Genomic DNA, 20097 nt, shown 5'->3' with positions numbered 1-20097 from the left:
GCCAAACAGTTATAGCATCCTCTGTTGAAGTTCTGATTCTGTACAGTATTAAATATGGAATTAGTCTATTTTGACTCTCATGTTTTCTATTTTCAAATTGCCCTTTTTTTCTTTAGTGATTAACCTCTTCACAATACAGTTTTTAGACCTCACAGGGAAGATGTGCATAGCATTTGGTCTTCCTTGAAGACTTAAGTGTTATGAAAATGAGTTGCATTGGGTGCCTTATTAGGCATTTTTGACAGTTTCCTACTAAGGATACGAAGCTACCAAATGGGAAACTGATGAAAAATCTGTTAGAAAATTCTTTATTAAAAACAAAGTACACATTTTGCTAAAGGAATAAATCAAGATAGCATTGCATTTTTTTTTTTGTAATATTAAAATTGCAAAATGTGACAAAAATAAAAGAGGCAGACTTACTGAGGCTCATGTTGGAGATGAGCTTAGCAACAGCTTTTATTTTCCTTCTTCGCTGTAAAAAGCTCATCTAGATAAAATACAAACAAGCATTGCAAGCGCAGTGCAATTATACCTAGCCTCAGGAAACAGCATTGACCAATTTTATTATTGTGCCAAAGATTAGTCCTGGAGTGTAAAGCTGAGAGAGACCTATTAGGGACCTGCTTCATTAAAAGATGTGGAACAAGACCTTCATAAGGCACCAATAAATCCCTTTAAGGGGAAGAGGGCTCTGAAATGGCCTTTTGGGGTTCTCGTTATTAACTTCAAGGATTGCTGAGGTTGGTGACTTTGCAAATATGGTTTCAGCTAGCACTCACTGTCCTTTTAACTCTCTGTTCCCCAGTCCAAATTTGAAAGAAGCAGCCATAACTCTGCTCTAGTTAGCTGAGCAGCATCCACCTACTGGGGCTGAATTTGGAGAAAACGAGAGAAGAGGAAAAATCTGTGGAAAATCTTCTCTCTGATATTGCTATGAATCTTGCATGAACGGCACTCCAAACCTAGCTGTTGACTACAGCTTTAAGTTCCTCATAAAGTCCCTGTAAGCTGTGATTTTTCATAATTTTTCATAAATCAAAATTTCTGATGCCAGTAAATCTCAAAAAGAAATAGCAGTTTGTTATGTATGGAGGGCATTTTGATAAAACTATCCCAAGCAATGGCAGACAAGAAGCCTATGCTGCTGGAAAATGTTAGTGTTTTCTGCTCAAAGCTGGGTTTAAATGTTGAGCAGCGGCATGGAAAATAACATCAGATTTGTCAACAGCAGGAGGAATAGCCACAGAGAAACAGCACATTTCTCTGCATCCTAATGCTTCCAATTCCCAGAGATACCAAAGCAAATATCTAGCATTTGACATTTCAGGGAAGAAAAAATAAATAGCTGTTTATATCAGGAGTTCGAGATTTCCTTGCTAGGGAACTACAGACTGCTCAGATAAGTGATGCTTGCGCATGGTTGATATTTTCTACAAAATGATGGTACTCTTTCCAAATGTGATCTCGAGATACTCACTGTGGGTTTTACCCATCTTCTGGAGCAAAATCTCCAGCTAGAAGTTGCATCCCAGTACACTCCCAAGCTCTTCAGAGCAGCAGCAAGCACAACCAGGCAAAACTGGGGCAGAGATGAGTGTTTCTCTTTTTCCTCTGTGCCTGCTGCAATGGAGAACCCAATTTTTAATCCAGCCTAAAAGACCATCAGGAATGTCACCAGACAGGATTCGGAGCCTCTTTTGTCAAACACAGGGCTGCATCACAGCCATCACATGGGACTCGATAAATGTTTCATGCCACATTTAATCTGTTTCAGCCGACAGTTTTCCTCACTGGCATGCTTCCTGCCGCCCTGGGGCACTTCACCATCACTGCTGGACAGGATGGGGATTTGTGGAAGTGTTCATGGGGTGGCTTTTCTTAGAGCCATCAAACTGCGTGTGCACGTGTGCGTTAGGTCAGGAATTTTTTACAGTCTCCTGGGAAGTGTCTGGAACTCTCCAGACAGGAGCTCCTTCTCCAGGTATATAGGCAATTACTTCTTTTGATGGTTTTTTTTGGAGCTAATGTTTTAATTTTGGCAGGCATTGCTTTTACCATGCATAGAGATAGCTCAAGAAATGGAAATATACCAATAACAAGAATAATGACATAAACCAGGGGTTAATAAAATACACTATTTACCCTATAAATACTAAAACAAGAAAAACAGTTATGTGTGAGAGAGATTATTACAGTACTCACAAATCAAAGCAGCACAACAGCAAAAAAAAGGAAAGAAAAATTAGGCGTTTATTTCTCACCTTAGGTATATTATATGATATTTCCTCCCAGGTTTTATAAACAAATAAAGTGAATAAATAAACAAATAGGTTTTTTAAATATAAATAAAGTGAATAAATAAACAACGTGAAAAAAAACCCAAATAAAATAAAAAGTAGACCAGCTATGCTTTGGGTACAGGATAAGCATGAAGATGAGATTGCAATCAAAAGAGTTCAAATCAAACTAAGTATTTCTTTTTTCTTTTCCTTCAAGCACCACTAACATCATAAAAGTTTTCAGCTTGAAACACTGATAGAAATGAAACATTCATGGTATCTTTTTCAGAGGTTGGAAACCTTATGCTTGGAATGATTTCTGCTCTGGAATGTCTGTAATATGTTGAGGCCTTAATACCTTGCTAATTGGTACCTTACTAATTAGCCCACGACAGGAATTTTAATAAGAGGCCCAGCAGGTGTTCTCCCTACCTGCAGTGGAGAAGCTGTTTCCTGGGGAGAAAAGTGAAGGGAAAAAGATAGTGGAAGGGGTCAATAGAAGACAAATATAATCTAATCCCAACTCTGGGAAGAGTGTACGTTAATTAATATTTTTCAAAATTATGTCTCTGATAATATATTCTGCTTTGTAAAGTCCATTAAAGTTCACTTTGTAATTTGCTCTTCTCCCCTGTAGAACAAATTGTACTTTTTTTTTTCTGTGACTTGACATGTGTTATAAAGCAAAATGAGAAATACTGGGACATGACTGTAATTATGCTCACGACCAGCCCAGAGACTGTGCTGAGCATCCCAGGCTCAAAGAAGCATGAGCCTCTGTAATCTGAGATAAAGGGCAGAGCTGTGTACATGTGGGCTGGATCAAGGGGAGCAAGGCTGAGAAGGGAGATGCCCAACACCAATGACCAATGGCATTAGCTGCGCCTGTAGCACATTCTGGAGTTAAAAATGCACACAAAAAACTTGGAAGACACAGTTGAGTGAATTACTATGAATGGTAACTCAAAAATAACAATATTGATGAGTATCATCTATCAGTTTCCTTCTGTCAGGAAAAGATGTGAAGGAGGGATAGAAGATACCTATCTGAAAATACTGCCACCACTGATGCTCTCATTAGCTTAATGTCCTGTACCCTGTTGCAGAGGATTTTACTGTTTTGTCATTTGGTATGAAGCCTGTTTTCAAAACTGCAAAATATCTAGTGCATTGAGAGTCTTAAAAATATAAAACCAAAGTTTCTTCCCTCTCAAAGGAAGCCTGAGTTGTGTGTGTATAAATATAAAAGTTATTTGTCAGGCGTGGTAATCCCCATAAGCCCCAGCAGTAAAAAGGGTGATTCAGTTTCAGTAGATAATGGGACATTCTGAAAAATTATGATCAAGTCTGGGGAACGTTTTATGTAAGGAGATATAAACATCAGTAAAAGTAAGGGGAGGATGAATTGCAGGAAAGGGAAAAGCAGTTAATGATTTTTACCCCACTGAAAGGACCTTGTAGGAATGGGCTCTCTGGGGGAAGTGGAGAACTTGCTGTACAATTTGCATTATTTGAAAAATTCCTTTTTTTACTTAATTTTGACTGGGAAAATTCTTACAGGTGGTGAATAAGGTCACAGGTGAGCCACATTCCAGTGGATGCTCTGTAGATATTTAAAAGCAATAGCTAAGGAATGTTTTTCTCCAAGAGGTAGTATGAGGTAAGGGCAAACAAAGTTGCACCCCTTCTGTTTTCAATAAAGTTTGCAGCAGTCACTGTGAGACCAGTGATTATTTCACTTATGTTAGAGAACATTGGTGGAATTTAAACAGCAAATTAATAAATGGAGAAAAATCTGTAAGAATTAAGTGTAAATTGTATCAAGAAACTGAAAGAAGATGATGTGATCCTTGTGCCAAAATCACAATAACCCAATCTTAGTCAATTAATATGAACACTATATAGTCTGGAAAACAGTTGCATATTGTTTGTAGAATAATTCTGAGGGCAGGAGAAGTCAGGGAAAATTATGGTGGCCTGTGTCCCGCTCTACAAATAATAAAACAATCTAAAATTGTATTTGCTCTGAATTATTCACTCAGCTGTCTGCTATCTTTTCAAAGGGTTTTATGAAGCCACCTGTCCTATGAGATATGGTCATTTACCATGGCAAATTTGTTTCCTACTATGAGTTTGATTAGAAACAGGAAGGAGTGGGGAACTCAAGCTGGAGTTAGTGGGATTACATCATTTTTCATCTTTGATGGGCAGAGATTTAAGGCTAATCCAGGCACAAAAGGTATTACTGTCTGCTGTCTAAGTAGGATGCAGGCTGGGTCTGGCATATCTTGAGATATATCTCATTTTGCAGGTGGGTGTGAGTCTTCCCTGACACATTTAAGCTAGCAATCCACCAGCTACCTCTAGATCAGAGGCTGTGTGGCCACTTCTGTAAAGCACTCTACTGAAACCTGGTATCTCTGCACAAAGGCAGGATACGTTAGCTGAGACTTAACGTCATGCTACACGCATCTGTATCACTCCCAGCCAAGTTAGAGCATAAGGGTGAACTTGAATGTCCCTGCAAACAGGCTGCAGCTGTACTCTTTGTCCACTTCCTAGTGGCACTGCTGCTCACATCACAAAATGTCCACCGTAGACAGCACTTTAGCAGAACCTTTATCAGTACTCTGAGAACTGAATAGGCTGTTTGGAAAAGGCAGTTATAATGTGCCACCACTTCATTTGAACAGTGCATTTTGAAAGGAAAAAACCCACAGACAACAAAACACCTCTTACGTGATTGCCTTTCTTTCCTCAAGAAGTAAAAGGAAACTGGGTTTCTATCCTAAGTCCTTTGGTGATGGTAGACTGCAGCATCCAGTACTTTTACCCTTCCCGTTATATACATATGCGGGTTTGCTATGGGATACAGTAGAATATTTTGAATTGCAGGTCTCTGCAGATCATCTCCTTTATATATATCCCGGATGATCCAATGTTATGTTACACAGTCTAGTTGAGATAAGGATGCAGATTAAAATGCAGGTCAGAAGCCCTAACCAGACTTGTCAGGGAGGAAAGGATGTTGGTTTGCTAGGAGTTATCCATAGGAAGTAGTGATGCTGACACTGGTTTCATTTTTTGAGTGCTGCTGAAGTTTAAATAAAGTTGTTACAGCCTTTCACAGCCTTATGTCTAACATATTGACGTTGTAGTGAGCTGCCGTGGTTTAATCCCAGCTGGCAAATAGGTACCATGCAGCTGCTTGCTCACTCCCCGCCCTGCCCCCACCCTGGTGGGAAGGGGAGGAGAATCAGGAAAAGATAAAACCCGTGCGTTTAGATGAGAACAGTTTAATAATTCAAATAAAGTAATACTAATAACAACAACAACAATAACCATCTGTTATGGTTTGAATGCTGGCTTTGAAGGAAGTTGTCTCTTCTCTGTGCTCTATCCAGCAGTAGTGCTCTTCAAAATATTCTGAAGATTTTTAGATCTTAAAACTGAAGGAAAATATATTCTTACTTCTGAGTTTTTTACTCATGTAATCAGAGTCGTACTGTCCTGAATTTGAATGAATATTTGGAGTATATTTGCTTGAGTAAATAGAGGGTGTTATGTTGTGGAGTAGAGATTTAGTTGCTGTTGTGTTATTTTTTTGTCCCCTCCACCCAGAATTGGCTAGAAAGGTATTTTCTAAATTACAAAATAACATCTGAATCTTGAGTGATTTCCTCTTTCTTACATAGTTTAAACAGAAGATTCCTTACTTGACAAAACCTAAAATGAATTTCAGAGCTTGTGTTACGTAAGTCAGTTAGTTACATCAAGCAGAAAAACTGAACATTGCCTTTGGGGGAGAGAGAGAGAGAGGGAAAACAAATGCTTGTAAGCAGAGTCTAGGGAATGGAGGACAACTTGGGGACCAGCTTCCTTGCAAACCATGCCACAGAGAGGCTGGCAAAAGGTATTGGGTACACATGGAGCACCAGCCAGCCTCAAAGGTTCTCTAGGATCAATTGTGGATGCTTATGTACTTATGTTCAGTCTGGGAATAATACTCAGTATTTTAACATGATTTTGTCTTCCAGAATGATTGAAGATTGTGGGAAAAGAGGAAATACCATGGCAGAAAGAAGGCAGCTGTTTGCAGAAATGCGTAAGTACTAGAAATGTTTCACAGAGATAAACGAAGCCGGTTGCAATGCAGTGTCAGTAAAATTTATGCAAGCTTTCCACCTCAAGTAACTGATATCTCCATTTCACAAATGGTTTATTATGAGTCCAAAACTACAGGAAAATGGGCTGATTTGACCAAAAAGCAGAAGAGAGGGATTTTCTACATCAGATTTTGTAATTGTATTATTTAATCAGTAGCTTCTTGAGACACAAATGCTGCAATGCACAGGTAGCAATGAAGAGGGATAAAGGTCTCCGAAAGGCTACATCTTTTAGTGGGGGTATCTGTAGTGAGTTGTCCCCAGCTGGCTGCTAAGCACCCACACAACCACTTCCTTAATCCTGAACCAGCCCTCAGTGGGGTGGGAGAGAATACAGGGAGAGCAAAAGCAAGAAAACTCATGGCTTGAGATAAAGATAGATGATTAAGTGACGTAAAGAGAGAAAAAAAATTACCACAAGAAACAAGTGATGCAAAGGTGGTCACTCATTCATTGATGCATAGACTGTCTCCGAGCAATGTCTACCTTGGAAGACAAAACTTCCCACCCCCTTCTTTTGCTACCCCAGTTTTATTGCTGAGCATGACGTGATATATTATGGACTGTCCTTTTGGCCAGGTGGGGTCATCTGTCCTGGCTGTGTCTCTCCTAACCTCTTGCCCACCCCCAGCTGACTCTGGGGGGAACAGAGTGGGAAACAAAAAGGCCTGGATGCTCTGCAAGCACTGTTCAGCAATAGCTAAAACATCAGTGTGTGATAAACACTTTTTTAGCAGCGTGCAATAAAGGAAGTTAACTCCATCCCAGCCAGGCACAGTACAGGGACTCTATCATACTCCACTTGAGCACATTTTTTATAGTTTCTAGTGAAGCTTTGTGTTCCCTGCAGAATAGTGTGTCAGGGATGTACTATAACAATGATCCTGCAGTTCTCGACAGTCATCTCTCAATTCTCTTACAAGCAATGCACCATTTGTCAAGGAATTTCTGTTACGTATGAAGTTTGGGACTGTCACCTTGTTACTAGGTTTACCTAAGTTCTGTCTGTAATAGACAATACAATACTAATACAATACTAAGCTTCCTATTATTTGTCCCCTGCAACATAGTAAACAACGACAGAACATCTCCCCCGTCGTTGGGGGAAGACTAAGATGAGCATTGCTGGGACTTGAGCAGCTGTGCACACTGAAAGGCCAGGTCCGCGCTGGTGAATTAGGTGTGCTTAGGACTGTTCTCCAGGGGTGAGTCCAGGGGCGACTGAATGCCCTACACCTGTTCTCCTGAGTCTCCAAATTAAGGATTTCTCATTCAGATTGCGTGCTGAGGACAGTCTTGGCCTGTTCCACTGTGTCCGCTAGCTCTGTTGTGCCCTGTAATTATTTCAGTATCATACAAGGCTTGCTGTTGTAACTCAGGTGGGTATTTCTCTTGTCCCTTGCGTACAATATCTCAGACCAGTGGAGAGAGGGGTTGTTCTTTGGCTAGAAGGAAAAGAAAAAAAAAAAAAGCAAGAAAAAAGGATGATGCATTTATCCATTATTAGAACATACTATACTTTTATTTAGAACTATAGAGAGAACTTGAGTTTGTATCAGCTAAAGTCGATAGCACAACTTCCATTAACTTCAGTGAGTTTGAAATATTCCTAAAATGGAAGATAATTGCTTAAGACTTTGCTGGAGGATTTATGGTTTGTTCCCACAGTTTTGAAGGCTGTTTTGCTGTCGGGTTGTTTTGGAGGAGTTAAGGAGGTGTTGGGAAAATTTACACTCAGCAATTGAAGGGAGAGAAGGGACTATTTTCCCTGCACTGTACACAAATAGTTATTGTCTACTATTTTTTCTTTCACATTTTAGTATTATGACATATTTACTTGAGTCAGTTTATCTCACGTGTGCTTTCCTTTTTCTATTTGCCAGCCTCCCTTCCTCCTCATACTACACATGCACACAGAGAACTGGGTTCCAACTAGGTAAAAACGGGGAAATATTAAGTCTTTGTGAAAAACTAAATATGTTTTAGGCAAATAAATGTCCATATTAATAAAACACTGAATTTTGCATTTTGAAAGTCGCTTGGAATCCTGTGTGTGTAAAGGGTGTGCTTCACCGAAACAGAAGCTCATCCTGGCATTACATTGAGGTGCCCTCAGCTGTGTGCGAGCCCACATGATCCATGTTTAACAAAAAACATGTGCTCCACATGCCCTACATGCTGTGGGCCGTGTGAAACTTCTTAACGTAACAGCATAAACTTACGGTAAAAAGTTAAACTCCATAACCTGCAGATGTAAGAGGAAGAAAATTCATAACACAGAGGACTCTGCCAGTGTTTTAGGTTCCTGCAGTCATATCTGCAAGTCTGATTAAAACCCCACAATACTTGTATGAAGTGGGTCATGTTCCAGACTACACAAGACAGCAAGAAATATTCCAACTTTTCCTGCCTTTTTAAGTAGGAAATTTGTTCTAAACAAGCAATAGATGGATTTGACTCTCACTTTAGATTTGTGCCAATATGTGATTTTCCCAATGTTTTAAAGAAGTTTAGTTTGACTTTTTTGTTTTCTTTCTTCCGCAGAGGCATCTTTCTAGTTCCAGATTACAAACCTTTGTGAATTAGTATCATAGTCAATATCATCTTCTTTAAAGTCCTGTGGTTAAAACTTAAATTGTGTCTTATATCTCAAAATGCACCATTGGATGTCAAATCACTAGGCTTCTCTTAGTCTTACCTGACATGCTCAGGTATATCTGGCCTGATGAAGAGAGTTCAAAACATACATCGCTGTTGTGCTGCAAGCACATATAATCCAGCAAGAAAACAGCAGCCAAAGCTTGAAATGTATCCCTTTATTATTTTTGCAAACTGCAAACAAACAGTGTTACATGAGGTGAGCATGTTCAAAGGAAACAGCGAATCACTGGCAGCGAGCAAAAGGAGGGAGAGGCCACTGGCAATCCTGTAGGCAAGTTACAAATTCATAGTCTCATTTACCGTGCTCAGTCCTGCACTATTTCCACTTGCTTTTCAGGACTCTCCGTGTAAGTAAATTCACTTTTCTACAGAAATTGACAAATGGATCTCTGACTGTGGCAAAATATGAATGATGATAAAATTAAATTGTCTGTTCCAGGGATTTTATCAGCAAAAACACCTGCTCCCAAAATAGTATCAAAGTAATACCATCCGCTGTGTGTGCAAATAGAAAAGAAAAAAAAGCAACACTATTGCCTACAAATTTGTTTGTTTAGGATTAACACTGCAACCTTGGGAGCTCAACGAGCCAGTCTTTCTTTGCTTTGAATCTTTACATTAAAAGGCTGAAGTTTTGTAAAGGGGCATTGGAAGATTTTATTAGTGGCTTTCACTAAAGAAGGAGAAAGTTAAATTCATATTACTCATCAGTCCTATTAAAAATGTTAAGACTTAGTGTTACAAGCGTTGCCAGTAAAGAAGTTTTCCAAAAGCTGTCAATGAGATTCTAATAGAGGAGAGAAAAACCTGTCTAATTTAACAATAAAGCACATGATGAAAAGAATAAAAAATCTTTCCAGACCTGATGTTAAGTAGTTACGGGTAGCTTCTCCCAGGAGCAGATGGTGTTAAGACAGCCAACTGGCAAAAGGGAGTAGCTGGGATCCCTGGGAACTCAGTGTGGGGGAATCCAGTCAGGAAAAGAGCAGAGTCTGGGGAGAGGGGAGAGAGGAGAGTATCATTCTCATTCGCAACTTGCAGGTCAGAGCACACTTGAAAAATTTGGGTCCGGGAGGTTTTTTAAGAAAGTGTGAGTGAACAATGCTGACATAGCCATATGTACAAACAGTGCAGCTGAGCAGCCGATCTAATAACGTCAGGAGGAATCTTAAAGAAAGCATTTGGGAAACATATGTAAAAGCAGGGATATACTCCACTCCTCTTCCAGCCCGATTGTACCTTGTTTGGTTGTGTTTCATGCAGACAGTTCCTTAAGAAGCTCTGTTTTTTGTAACTTGGTACCTTGCCTAACTGAATAGAACAGGTTTTACTGCTGTTACAGGGCCAACTAATTTAATACGTTTCCATTAAATGTGTGGTAAAATTAATAACCAGTCATGTATTTCATAGTCCATGTTGTAGCTATGAGGCAACCCTTTTTTTCTGTAAGACATACCAGCCAGGAAGGAGAAAGATTTAAATCACAATCTCTTCATCTACATTTTGAGGATTTGGGGAAGTGTTATGAGTGGTACACAGCAGCAGGAGCCCTAAAGACACTGTGCCAGGTTCTGCCCCCATCCTGGTCCCTCTGTACTGCACTTGTATGTGAAGTAGCTACCATTCAGTTTATACCCATCTCCTCAACAGCTGCTTTGGAAATGTTGCCAGATCTTTTAAGTTGCAGCAGCCAGGGCCAAGCTATGTGTGAAGCATAAAGCTGACCCTTTGAGGTCTCTGTTGCAGAGGACATAGCTCTGCAAAATGGAGAAAGGCCTCACACCCTTTGCATTATTTTTGTCCCCTTCTGCAGATTGGCATGTCTTTTTGTGATGGCATGATATTTTTTCTCATTTGGCTTGCCGGCAATACCTTGTTCTGATCTGGCATGTCAGCCAAAGATATTTGATATGAGCTTTGTTGTTAAATATTAAAATTAGATGGAGGTTTTCCCTGCTGTTGGAGCCTGGCCAGTGTGTCTTTTAGCCTGCAGCTTGACCAGATTGTTCTTCAAAGTGACAGACACAGTGGGCTGACTATTCCTTGCCTTCCTTTATAAAAGTCTTTTAACACTGTAGCTCCTACCATTCCCCTTCTTTCTCCTCACCCCTCTCTACTCCCTGCAAAGGGGAGTGCCTTAAAAATTATTGAACAGAGTCCGCTCATGTGTCCTCTTTGGCTTCCCTGCTAGCAAAGATAGGCACAGGTCATATTCCATACAAATGTTGCTGTTATTCTCTTGCACTAGGGGCTCAAGATCTGGATCGCATTCGTTTGTCCACCTACCGAACAGCATGCAAGCTTAGATTTGTTCAGAAGAAATGCAACTGTAAGTATGTCAGCGCTTTTTAATATACCATTGTTACTAGCTTTCCACCACACTCCCCAGTCTGTCCTTCACATCAGTCACAAACAGGGGCTGTTTGATCCAGCACTGTGAAGGACACTAATCAGAGTGCCTAGGCACATTTTAAATATTAACCTTTTTATATAAGGAACTTGTCTCAAGCATGCCAGTGATTCAGTCACAGAAGGGTGAGTTGTGATGCAGGCCACAGCTTTAATTAATAAGTATATTAACTGCACTCTCCAGTTTTCTTGTAAAATAACACCTGTGGGTTCCAGCAAGATCCTGAAAATTAAATGCTTTTGTAGGAACTCCATGAGAAGGAATGGTGGTTTTAGTCCTTGTCTATCTGGGGTGCAGCAAGTGAAGTGCAATGTCAGTCAGCCCCGTTTTCTCCAGAAGGCCAGCTAGAGACATCTTCTAAGAGGGTGAACTTGCTTCTGATCTCTGCATGTCTGTCTTCCACCTTCTAGACTTCATTCTTGAGAGGTTTCCCACTTGATTAGTGACTTTTTAAATGTTTCTTCTGAGATTCAGTCTTTCTTCCTTTACAGCTGCAGTTTCTATTATCACAGTCACCTGCTGTGAACTTTAAAGGGGAAATACATATAAAATCTGTAATGGAGTGTATCCTTTTTTCTCCATCCAAAACAGTATGCAAATACTTAGAATGGTAGGGTTTGGTCTATGTGTTTTACTGGACCTTTCCACACCAAGACAAAAAAAAAATTCTAACCAAGGGAACGCTTGTCATCAGTGGCAGTAGGGAGACAACTAATGCAGAGAAAACAAGTTTTTTTAGTCTTCGTATCTAAACTAGAATGACAGTCTGTCTACGTTTATGCTATGCGCAGTGGTAAGTATGTTAAGAACGTTCACTGCAGATAGAGATTAACCACCCTGGAGAGAGTTCCTAGTTTTGGGGTTACATCTAGCTGCGTTATGGAAGTGTTTAGCTTATGCTGTCCAAACCTACTGGAGAGGCCAAGTTGTGGTGGAAAAGACTTTGGAGAGTATTTTTTGGCTTATTAACTACAGAGCAGGTTGTTCAATTATTTCTGCAGAACATTTATCATGTTTTTAATATGTGTTTAGCTGAAGTAGAATTGAAGGATTAGTATCACATTATAAGCAGGCTGCGGGACACAAAACCCAGGAGGGATTTAGTACCTGCCCAGCAGCTGGCTTCTCCCATTCAAGAGGAAGTGTGTTGAAAGACACTATGATGTTGCATTCAGTTGTTTATTTTATTTTTATAAATTTTATATTTAAGAGGATGAAATTTTCACTTCATTTTCATGGTAACAGAATACAACAGTCTGAGGTCACAAAAGTATCCAATTAGGTTGACAGTGATAGCAAAATCTTAACAGTAATTGCTTTGATAACTGTATATAAAAGCAAATGAAAAAACCTAAGGGTGCAATAGCTTCATTCTTGGGAGTGGCTGGCTGGCTAAAAATATTGGTTGTTAATCTTAACTTTGTTCTTCTTATTTATCAACTGCAATCTGCTTTTGTGGAACTGTTGTTTCTCTTCATAGGGAACAAATACACATATACACATACCCTTCAGTTTACCAGCTCGTGCCAAGTTGCTCATGGACAGTGCTTGCCTTCTAGTTGCCCTTGATAACCTAGGAGAAATGATTTGCTGGTCTCGTATCAAGACTTATACTATATCAATCTCCTCTGAAGAAAAAAAAATGGAGGAACTTAAAATGTCACCCTAAGAATTGGTTTCTGCGCAACTTAAGCAATAATGCCTGTTGCTCTGGAATGGGCTCAAGTACATGCATCTTTTCACCATCAAGTACAGATTCTTCTGGTTGTTTCTGGTCGACTACTGCTCTCCCAGATGGCTTTCTTTTATTAGTGGGAAAAGAAGTCATTCATTCACATGATGTGATTTCAGGCAATGGCTGTGCAAGGCAGAGCTTCTAGGCAAGAGCTTCAAGGCAGAGAATAGATAAATCTGAAAAAGCTCTAATATTATCTTTCAAAGAATTCCTGCAAATTTAAGATTCCCCTATGCCTATGTTAACATTACACATAAATAACAGTATTTAAAAATTGTTGTTGGCGCACATCTGAATCTACCAAGTGCCCAAACATGGGAAAAAATCCCAAAAGCAAGAGACTCACAAAATTCTACATGCAGAAATCCTAAAAGCTGGGAAGTTATATTAGTGCACCATGAATATAGACTCATTTTATGCTTCTCTGTTTCTCCTGATAATTTCTGAAACTGGAAGTAATGAAAAGAGAAACTGTCAGTAATGTAGGTACCTTCAAGGATGTGGTGGATATAGAAAGAGATGATTGCAGGCTACTTGCTTATTACTTTGCAGAACTCATATAGCAATAGTCTTTACCTTAGTTATACATACTAACACAGGATCACAGAATGGTCAAGGTTGGAAGGGACCTCTGGAGATCATCTAGTGCAACCCCTTGCTAAAGCAGGTTCTCCTACAGCAGGTTGCACAAAATGATGTCCAGGCGGGTTTTGAATGTCTCCAGAGAAGGAGACTCCACAGCCTCTCTGGGCAGCCTGTGCCAGGGCTCTGTCACCTTCAAGGTAAAGAAGTTCTTCCTCATATTCAGAAGGAACTACTTGTGTTTCAGTTTGTGCTCATTGCCCCCTGTCCTGTCACTGGACACCACTGAAAAGAGCCTGGCCCCATCCTCTTGACACTCACCCTTAAAATATTTATATGCATTGCTAAGTTTCCCTCTCAGTTTTCTCCAGGCTGAACAGGCCCAGCTCCCTCAGCCTTTCCTCACAAGGGAGATGCTCCAGCCCCCTCACCATCTTTGTAGCCCTCTGCTGGGCCCTCTCCAGTAGTTCCCTGTTTCTCCTGAACTGGGGAGCCCAGAACTGGACACAGCACTCCAGATGGGGCCTCACCAGGGCAGAGCAGAGGGGGAGGACAACCTCCCTCGACCTGCTGGCCACGCTCCTCCTGATGCACCCCAGGATCCCATTGGCCCTCTTGGCCACCAGGGCACACTGCTGGCTTTGGCTTGCTGTCCAAGATGTAGATGACTCTTCTGTAAAAAAAAAAGGAAAAAAATCAAATTCTAAAGAATTTTTGAGAAGATCTTGAGATTTGGGTATAAATAATTCCAAATGAATGCAGAGTCTTGGACAGACAAACCCCAGAGGAAGCACTGCTCATGGTTACGTCATCTTCAAATCTCAGAATGTAAAGCAAGTGTGAGCTGACTGTGGCTGCTCTACTGGGTATAGTCTTGGAAATAGCAGCACCCTAATCATTTGAGGTTTAATTTCATTATCTGGGATAATAAAAGCAGATAGGAAACAGGTGCAGAAATCTGATCAAACATGCTACGTCTTTATAGAAACATGTAATAGAATCATAGACTAGAATCACAGAATCTCTTAGGTTAGAAAAGACCTTTGAGATCATCAAGTTCAACCATTAACGCAGGACTGCCAGGTCCATCACTAAACCATGTTGCTAAGCACCACATCTACGCATTTTTAAAACACCTCCAGGGATGGTGATTCCACCACCTCCCTGGGCAGCTGTTCCAATGCTTGACCACTCTTTCAGTGAAGAATTTTTTCCTAATATACAATCTAAACCTCTCCTGGTGCAACTTCAGGCTGTTTTCTCTTGTCCTGTCACTAGTTATCTGGAAGAAGAGACCAACCCCCACCTGGCTACAACCTCCTGTCAGGGAGCTGCAGAGAGCAATGAGGTCTCCCTCAGCCTCCTCCTCTCCAGGCTAAACAGCCCCAGTTCCCTCAGCTGCTCCTCATAAGCCTTGTGCTCCAGCCCCTTCACCAGCCCCGCTGCCCTTCCCTGGACACGCTCCAGCCCCTCAGTGTCCCCCTCGCAGTGAGGGGCCCAAACCTGAACACAGTGTTCGAGGTGCGGCCTCACCAGTGCCCAGTGCCGGGGGACGGTCACTGCCCCAGTCCTGCTGGCCACACTGGTTCTGACACAAGCCAGGATGCTGTTGGCCTTCTTGGCCCCTGGGCACACTGCTGGCTCACATTCAGCTGTCTGTCCACCAGCACCCCCAGGCCCTTTCCCACCAGGCACTTCCCAGCCGCTCTGCCCCAGCCTGTAGCGCTGCGTGGGGCTGGTGTGACCCAAGGGCAGGGCCCGGTGCTTCTTGTTGAGCCTCATACAATTGGCCTCACCCTATCAATCCAGCCTGTCCAATTACTCCAGCCTGTACGGTACAAATTGTGAATAGCTGACTTCATCATCTAAATTTTCTAAATGTGCTTTACCCTAAATAGTGCACACTGCAAGAGTGTCAGGGAGATGGAAAAACTACAGGTGAGCACTACGACTTCTGCAACAGTAGCAGAACTTGGGAATTCTACAAACCAATATTGCTCAAAGTCAAACATCAGGGTATTGTCATTCACTTCACCTCCAGTGCACTGGAGCAGTCAGCACACATTCCCACCATACAGGCTCCTGCTCATCTCCCCTTACTGCCAGGAAAATGCCATCTTGACAAGGCTGATTTACAGCTGTTTATTCATAGCTTTCACACATGGAAACATAATAGGTTTTCCTAAAACAAGGCATGAAGAACCAATGACAGCAGTTGCACATCTCTGCAACATTCACCAGTATTCAGGAACCACCAAAAAGCACAATTTATAGTTATCCCCGGTGATCATTGTGCAGTTGGTTTATTTTAATACTTGGTTTTCAGTGAATTGATTAACAAGCAGAGATGAAATATCATGTTCACATGCAGATTCCCTCTGGGGTATGGTGGCAGCAGGAGTAGAAAATAACAACATACCGTAATCAAAACTGTTGTGCTGTTAAACATCGCTCACCAATACAGAACTGTGCAGCTGGAAAACTACTGCTGCCCTTGACAAACTTTCCTGAATGTGTTGTGAGATTATTCTATGAGTCTGGCTGAAAAAAGCATGTTTTGCTGCTGTCCCGAGATCAGAATAAATCATTGGCAATTGAAAGTTTGAATCTAAAGCATGCTGGTCATAGTAATAAGTGACTTAATGCAGACAAAAAAAGGGAGCTTGTTTCTCTGGCAATTTAGTCCCAGCACCTTAGGGCTTCAGTGTCTATTTCTTTCTTCAGTATTCTTCTGGTGAGTGACAATTTTTTTGTTGTTTTGGGTTTTTCTGGGGGGGGAGGTTTTTTTGGGTTTTTTTGGTTTTTTTGTTTTTTTGCATTGTCTTATCCAAGTTATAGTACAGCTATTGCCACGTAGGGAGTGCAGCTACCATGTCTATGATGGAGACCTCATGAACTTCCAAAACAGTCTCCTCTTCCTCCACCCCACTCTTCCTCCTGCCTCCACTGGTCTTTAAGTAGTCACAGATGAGGCATGTGGGTGTGTCAGCTTAATTTGCACAGATTCTTTTGGGTGCCTCCCTGATCTGATCTGCCTTTTTATATTTATTTTAAGTTAGAATAATTTCTCACCCTCCTGAAATATAATAATTTCCCACTGGAAGTGAGTGACAGTTATTGTAAACACACTATTTTTAGATGCTTTTCTTAAAACTTTTTTCCGTCTGTACTCTTATACCTCCTGTAACGCTACAGCAAGCTGCTGAAACTGGTTTTGTCCTAGAAACTGACAATTTGGATATCAAATGGTGAGATCAGCCTGTGTGAGTGACTGACTGCCATCAGGACAGCAAGCACTTTCTGAAAATTATTTGATTAAACCTAAATAAAATACTAGGGTTTGGGGTTTGGGTTGGTTTTGTTTTTTTTTTCTATACTGGGATGACAATTAAAATATCATTTTATCCCATCCCATTCAACATGCCATTCACCACAAAATGAAAAGTCACAGTGTCTGGTACTTGTAGGAAAAGGAAAGGGTATGAAAAGTCTTGATTCCACACTGGAAATGGTGCTGTGATCTTTGTGTTATCTAGTGGCTGAGGAAGTCAACAGGAGATCCAGGTTCAACTTTCACTACTGCATGACAAAATCTGCGCTGATCATACACATCCAAAAAGTTCCCTAAACACAAATCTAGAGGATGTTCAGAAGTGTTCTAATCTGTCCTGTTGATGCTTAGCCACCAAATGTTTTATCTTTGTATGTTAACTGGTTTAGGAACTGGCAACTGCTGCTCTTTACTTAAACGAGACCTCTTGCCACTGTTGTATAAAACCATTCTTTCTTTGACTCAGTATTTTCTCTAAAGTGAAGCAGTGCACAAGAAAGACTCGATGGTGGTATCCTCAGTGTGCAAGAATCTCATGAAGATCCCTGCCATGGCAGGAGGCATTCATTCTCAATATCCTGCCTTTTACCTCTGAAGGACTGTATAGCCTGCACAGTTTTGTACTTGCCCTTCATCCTTTTATTCTCAGGATGACCATCAGAACAGAGCCACCAAATTATCACAATTACAGAATTGTTTAGATTAAATAACTTAATCCTTCATCACTGTAGGTTTCCATGGTTAGTGCTCTGTTCTCATTGTTGATTTTCATCATGTTTTTCACTCCATCTTGGAAGCAATAAAGCAGAGGATAGATTCAGGCTGGGTCACAGAGCAATCAAACTGAATGACAAGCAATGTTGCCTACTCAAGAAGTGCAAAAGGTCTGCTTGGCTGCAGTTTGAAGCAATCTGCCTCTTGAATTTGTGATCATGGCATTCTCATATTTTTCTAAACCCTCAGTGATCAGTCTCCCGTGTGATTGGCTTAAAAATCATATAATTTGCAAAGAAAACCTGCCATTTTGAATTCTTATTTTTATTCCTCTGTTGACTGTCTTGGATATTCTGTGGTCTGCTTACTATTGTTACAGAAAGATAGAGGCTGGAAATGCTAATTGTATTCTTTGTTTTCGATTTTAATGGAAGCTGAGTCTTACAGTTGACTAATAGTGAATTACATTATTCACATGGCTCCAACAGGTATAGCTTTAAAAAAAGAAAAAGCACTCTATATTACAAGACTCATGATACCATTGTGTAAGTTACTAATTCTGGTATCCTGCAGTACCTGAATAATGGAAAGAAAGATGAGTTAATGATTTTTAAAACTTTTTTTGTTCCATTGTCTTTACCAGCAACTTAGAGACTAAATGCTCCTGGAACTGCTAGTACCGTTCCATATGGGTTTCCAGGCAACTATGGGGAAAAGATGCATATATTATACATTCTGCATTATGCATCAATTATTTAATCAAAAGTTCAAAAGGGCTTGATTTAGCATATTCCCTGCAGACAAATCCTTTATAAGGGTTTTAGCCTGTAAGTGTTCACTCACAGCACAATATCCTGAAAATGGGTTCGGATTTTCTTTTCCTTTTGACTGTAAAAGTTTATTAATATACTCAAAAGATCATAATAGCTGTTAGCGACCCGACATATAACCCGTGTATTTGGCATGTTTATTGAGGGACTGCTATTCAGCCTTTTCTTCAATGTTAGCATGAAGTGTACTGTTATTATGTAAAAGGGTTGTGATATCTCAGATGTCACTGAGTATTTGCTCTTAAAGGCTACCACTACAAGTCTGCCTTGTACAAGGCTGATAGAAGAACTATCAGTGGATATTTGGAATTATTTTAATGTCAAAAAAGAGTGAACTGAACAAGGTTATATATCTTAAACTTTCACATTTTCATTTGCTTAGAGGTAGATTTTTCAAACATACTCATGATTCCAAGTGGCTCCTGTTACAAACCGAGTTGCAGAAGATTGTCAGCTGGTATTATTTTGTCCTTTACAGAGGAAAATGACTGAATTGGCTTCCTTTGAGTCAGAAGCTGACAGACACGTAGGCTAGGCCACGTCCCAAGTATACCTGCACGCTGCTCTCTGCTACGCAGGTGGCTCAGCCCTGCCTTGATGGAGACAGCTTTTGTAATTGGATCATAGCTGAAAATCTCTTCTTTCTGACTTCCTGAACTCTGTGAAAACTGCCATTCACAGTGCTATTTCTGATGGCTTTCCTGATGCAGGTTTAAGGTTGGACAGTCTGTTGAGTTCCCCACTGATGTCTCTGAACATCTGCTACTGGTAAGAGGTGTTCAGTCACCTTTGTCTGGCAGGCTTGGCATTAGTTACCCAAAACCAGAAAGTTTCTGCGTTTTATTTCACATTGGTCCTCCTAATGAATGCTTCAAACTAAAGAAAATAAACCATTATTATTAGCCTTAGTACTCTCCTAGGCAGTCTAAAAATTGCAAAATATATGCAGACATACAAACTGATACGTTGGCAATCACAGGATGACCGTTATCTTCTGAGGTATGCTGCTGCTTCATGTGAGAGCTTTTTCTTCTTTCACCTTCTTGTTTTTCCCCTCAAGCTGTAACTGTGTTTTTAAGTCTCCTTCATAATTTTCTTGTCCCTTCTTCAGCTTCATGTCATCATCTGTGGCATTTGCTTTATCTCTGACTACTCTGGAACCCTCGTTCTCTTAGCTGCTCTCTCCTCTCCTGTTACCCTCTTGGCTCCAAGCACCTTCCTTCAGGCTAACGTTCTTTTACACTTGAGCCTTTTTTCCCTTGCCCTGGGCTGTTCTGGTCTGTCCCATTTGGGTATTTTGCTGAGCCTGTCCTGATGTTACACAAGCACCTCTTTAATGTGCCAGAGTGCATTAAGCAGTGTGACTTAATGCCTGTCACATGTTGT

At 40.7% G+C, this 20097-nt stretch overlaps 1 protein-coding gene across 8 annotated transcripts in view; it reads left to right on the top strand.

Annotated features, from left to right (window-relative positions):
• The window catches only part of DTNA (dystrobrevin alpha), a 234481-nt gene that overhangs the window by 125926 nt on the left and 88458 nt on the right, over positions 1-20097 (top strand). For 7 of the 8 annotated variants that reach the window (XR_008746477.1, XM_055799736.1, XM_055799734.1 and 4 more), the window contains exons 2-3: positions 6320-6387; positions 11358-11438. Coding sequence is in view for 7 of the 8 variants with exons in the window: in XM_055799734.1 (XP_055655709.1) it covers positions 6320-6387; positions 11358-11438 (149 nt within the window). In the remaining variant the exon portion in view is untranslated. Of the gene's footprint in view, positions 1-6302; positions 6388-11357; positions 11439-20097 lie in introns of those variants that run through there. The other variant, XM_027792457.2, reaches the window with a different exon arrangement.

The sequence above is a fragment of the Falco peregrinus genome, chromosome 3, assembly GCF_023634155.1.
Source record: "Falco peregrinus isolate bFalPer1 chromosome 3, bFalPer1.pri, whole genome shotgun sequence".
In the NCBI taxonomy this organism is placed as follows: domain Eukaryota; kingdom Metazoa; phylum Chordata; class Aves; order Falconiformes; family Falconidae; genus Falco; species Falco peregrinus.
The sequence above is the reverse complement of the archived record's forward strand: the minus strand, read 5'-3'. Positions and strand labels throughout refer to the sequence as shown.